This window comes from Piliocolobus tephrosceles, unplaced genomic scaffold, assembly GCF_002776525.5.
Source record: "Piliocolobus tephrosceles isolate RC106 unplaced genomic scaffold, ASM277652v3 unscaffolded_3838, whole genome shotgun sequence".
NCBI lineage: Eukaryota > Metazoa > Chordata > Mammalia > Primates > Cercopithecidae > Piliocolobus > Piliocolobus tephrosceles.
In genome coordinates this window covers 1-4207 of record NW_022322509.1, presented here as the reverse complement: position 1 = coordinate 4207, position 4207 = coordinate 1, and the positions used below count along the sequence as shown (strand labels likewise).

Sequence of the window (4207 nt, the reverse complement as noted above, 5' to 3'; positions counted from 1 at the left end):
CAAGATCCATTTCACTCATGCTTACTGATTACCAGCACTGGGCCTGGCATCAAGGACACGGGGACAGGCCTGACACACACTTGTGGGCTTATGAGACAGGCTTGCAGACAAGAACACAATCACAGGAGAGGGGACAGGGACCTGCTGAAGGACGCTACGGTATAAGTGCAACTTACAAGAACTCTAGAAGTTTTCAAAAAATATATATATATATAAAACCTGTGTGTGTGTGTGTGTGTGTGTGTGTGTGTGTAACATTTCTGGAGTTGTCCTAGTGACTGGCACTCCAAGCAGTATTCTCCGAGGGAATCCTGTATGTTCGGTCTTCCCACACTCTCCTGATAGGAGCCAGCTGTCCTTGAACCTCCTCCACCTCCACCACACCTACCACCCACCTGCCCTCAGGCCTTGTGAATGACAAACCCCCTCTCCCCTGGGAGGGGACAGGGCTGGAAGGAGGTGGCTGCTGACCAGGACGCTGGGCTGAGAGCACCAAGGGGCAGAGCTTGTGAGCCCAGCTCTGGGGACAGTGCTGGGGGACTAGGATAAGGCCTGCCAGCAGCTGCCTCTGCCAGCCCCGAGCCTTTTCCTTGAGAATTCCCCTTGGCTTTCAGCAAAGTGCCATTTGAAGGGTCTGCCCTGTTTCTGCAGGGCTAAGGGGAAGAGGGGTGGACTGCATCATTGTAGGGAGAAGAGGGGTCAGGCTTGCCACCACACTCATGGGTTTGGGGGGCAGGCCTGGAGTGGCCCCCTTTCTCCTGCCTGAGGTCTTCTCAGAGGGCTGGGGGAACTCTTATTTAGGCAGTGATTCCCTGATACTCCGATATGGCAAAATCTCTATTTTCAAAGTACATTACCCCTGAATACAAAAACATTCAAAGCAACGGAACGTCCAATATTCTACAAAATGTCACGCAAAAGACATTCGATGAAAGATTTGTTCCTGGGCTTGATCTGTTGCCTAAGTGCAAATTCCTAACCCGTCTGGCTTTCCTCCTAATCGTCACCAGCCACAAGAGAGGCTGCCTGATGGGGAGGAGCAGGTAAGTGTGAAGCTTTAGGCACTGGTGGTGGGGCGGGGCAGGGGGACAGGGGACAGAGAGGCCAGGGTGGCCTTTGCTGGTGGGGTCTGGGGGGCCAGAAGGTGGGGGGCGGGAGGGGGGGAAACCAAAGTCAGCAGGGTGGCTAGCTACAAATGTCCAATTGTGAGTGACCTGAAGGGTCTTATCCTCTCTGCAGGGCCTGGGCTAGCCATTCCCAGAACCACAGGTGCTCAGGGATGATGGGGCCTGGGCGCTACTCCTCCTTCCAGAAGCAGCTGGGGGCACCCAGACAAGGCGGGAGTTTTCCGGCACAGCCCCCCATCCTGTACCCACATTCAGGGAGTCTCTTGCCTCTGTGCTAACTTTAGCGCCTCCTCCACCTGCAATATAAGCGCTTAAAGGATTAAAGTGCTTTCAGTATCTTCTACCTGGGAACACTAACAACTCTTAGGACGAGGGGAACGACCCCCAGGGAGGAAATGGACCACTCCTCTGTAACTCCAAGCCAGCGTGCCCCCGGCTGGCCGGCCTCACTGGCCTCACGCGGCCTCCCCGCTACCCGCAGCAGGCGATTCTGATGCAAATCGGGGGGTGGTTCGCGCATCCCCTCCACACACGCCTGTACACACACAATAGTACCTGTGGCTCAGGGACGAGTGGCCCAGGTGCCGTCTCTATGCCTCAGTTGCAAGGCCCAGGACTCAGGAGGGAGTAGAGGGCCTCCATTCCCAGCCTGCACTGCCGTTAATGGAGGAGCCAGGGCAGGCGGCAGTCCTCGGTTTTGAGTCCTTCCTGCGTTTCTCAACTTCAGGGTGAGGCTCTGCCTGTGGTCTTCTGATGACCAAAGAGGTCAGAGCTGTGGCCGAAATCGAGGCCCTGGGAGGGCAGTCTTCCCATCTGAAGGGGGCTGAGCCTCGACGTCCCCTGGAAGGCCCCCCACGCAGACCGGCCCCATGGGGAGTCAGCGGCGACTGGGCCTGGAAGGCCTGGCGGCCGCGCTCGGCCGCGGGGGGCTGCTGGCCGCCAGCGCGCTCCCAGGGCCACCGCTCCCAGGGCCCGCTCTCCGCCGCGCGGTCTCCGTCTTAGCGGGGCGCCTGGCGCCGTGCACTGCCTGGTGCTTGAACAGGTTGGCGCGCCGGCCGAAGGCCTTGCCGCAGTCGCTGCACTCGTAGGGCTTCTCACCGCTGTGCACGCGCCGGTGCTGGCTGAGGCCCGAACGACCACGGAAGGCCTTGCCACACTCGCGGCACGCGAAGGGGCGCTCGCCGCTGTGGCTGCGCTGGTGGTGGATCAGCTGCGAGACACCCTTGAAGGCCTTGGCGCACTGGCGGCAGGCGTAGGGCTTCTCGCCGCGGTGCGTGCGCTGGTGCTCGATGAGGTTGGAGCTGCGCGTGAAGGTCTTGCTGCACTCCGGGCAGGCGTAGGGCTTCTCGCCGCTGTGGATGCGCTGGTGCTCCAGGAGCGCGAAGCTGCGGCGGAACAGCTTGCCGCACTCACGGCACGCGTAAGGTTTCTCGCCACTGTGGATGATACGGTGCTTGATGAGGTTGGAGCTGCGGCTGAAGGCCTTCCCGCACTGCTGGCACAGGTACCGCTTCTCTGCGCCTTTGGGGCCCTGCGGCCCCGCGGCCGAGCTTGGCCCCAAGCCCTGGGAACCTCTGTGGAGCACAGACGACCTCGCCGCCTGCCCCTCCTTGCCACCTTGTGAATCTACCCCGGGGAGTTGTCGTCCAGAATGCTTCTGCGTTGAAGTCGAAGTCTTGCTCTGTGTTCTGTCACCTGGAAAGACAGTGCACCAGGCAGTGTCACCCTCATGCCAAGGCGTGAGAGAGATGAATGAGCAGGAGGTGAGGACATAGGAGGATGGAGCAAGGTGACCACAGAACATAAAGTAATCACACAGGCAGACAGGAGAGATGAAGGGGCGGGAGGATGGGCTGGAGACAGCGGGGCTGCTGTGACACCTGGAGATTGACACCTGCCTCCAAGGAGGATTTCCCACCCAAAGCGGCAGCGTACCTTCCCCCGCCCCCTTTGCCACTGCTATTTCTTTTCCCCCTGACGGGGAGCTGGTTGAGCACCTCACTCACCTATGTGCAATCCTGCGGTGGTCCAGGTTCTGGGGATGTCTGCTACCCAGGGTCCTTCCCCTCGCTCCAATTGAGAGATCAGGTGAGGCTTGGAGAAGGAAAATCCTGGGCGTGGAATATGAAGCAGGTCAGGACCACTATGGCTAAGGACAGGATCGCTCCTGAACTCAGGGCATTCTCAGTATCTTCAGGTAACAGAGAATAAAGAACTCTGTAAAGAGCGCTACTGGGAAGGCCCAGAGAAAGGGCCGAGTCCCCCTATGAGCGCAAGGGCTTCTGCGTGCCCAGGGCCAGGCAGGCACGGAGATCTTCCGTAGCTGGTGATTTGAGCCATGAGGACAACTGTGTTTGTCACCTGGCCTGCAGGGAGCTGAGAAGCTCGTGAGAACTCGGGAATGTGTGTGGGGACCCTGAGGGACAGAAGAAGGGCTTGCAAGCCCCAGGGAGTATTGGGAGGCCAACAGCCATGTGCCCTGAAAGCTGAAGTGCCCTGTTGCATAATCCGGCTCCACTGAGGATCCCAGACCCCTCCCTGGAAACCCAGGTCTGCCTGGTGAGGGTCAGAAGAAATCCAGGGGATGAAGCGGCTTTCCCTCTATGGGGCTAGATTATAGAGGCAAAAATCTGTGGCGTCAGACCCCCACAACCCCAAAGGCAGTAGGGTTTAATGTTGAAGCCCCTTTGGATTTTCCGTCCAGCGGCAAGGGGAAATGGAGTGTGCTTCCATTTCCACTGGGAAGTGGAGTGTCTGAGCTAAGCTGCAGCAGCCAACCTTGCTGGGCACACTGGGGGAAAGACCAGAGGCCCAGTCCCACTCTGTCTCATGCACGCATCTCTCTTCAGCTGCGCAAGGCAGGGGCAAGTCACTGGCACCCTCAGAGGTTCTGCGCCCCACCTGGAAACATTCCTCAGTGCTCCGGCCCCTATCTGTCTGTCTAGCCTGTGAATCCTGCTTTTGCCTTTTAATTGGCAACATTGCTGCCCCTTCTGGCAGTGGGGGTGCACTGGCATGGAAGGGGGAGAGCAGCGTGCTCCAAGCTGCCCCAGCTCCTCCAGGGACTTCTCAAGGCTTGA

The 4207-nt window shown here is 59.0% G+C and overlaps 1 protein-coding gene across 1 annotated transcript; it reads right to left on the bottom strand.

The window, feature by feature from the left end:
• Positions 1–6: 6 nt before the first annotated feature.
• ZFP92 (ZFP92 zinc finger protein) lies at positions 7–3238 on the bottom strand (the record flags this gene model as incomplete). The annotated part of the gene is made up of 2 exons (XM_023199539.1): positions 7–2822; positions 3134–3238. Coding segments are annotated over 2 exons (923 nt in total), but the record flags the coding sequence as incomplete, so codon positions are not given.
• Between the last annotated feature and the right edge of the window lie 969 nt (positions 3239–4207).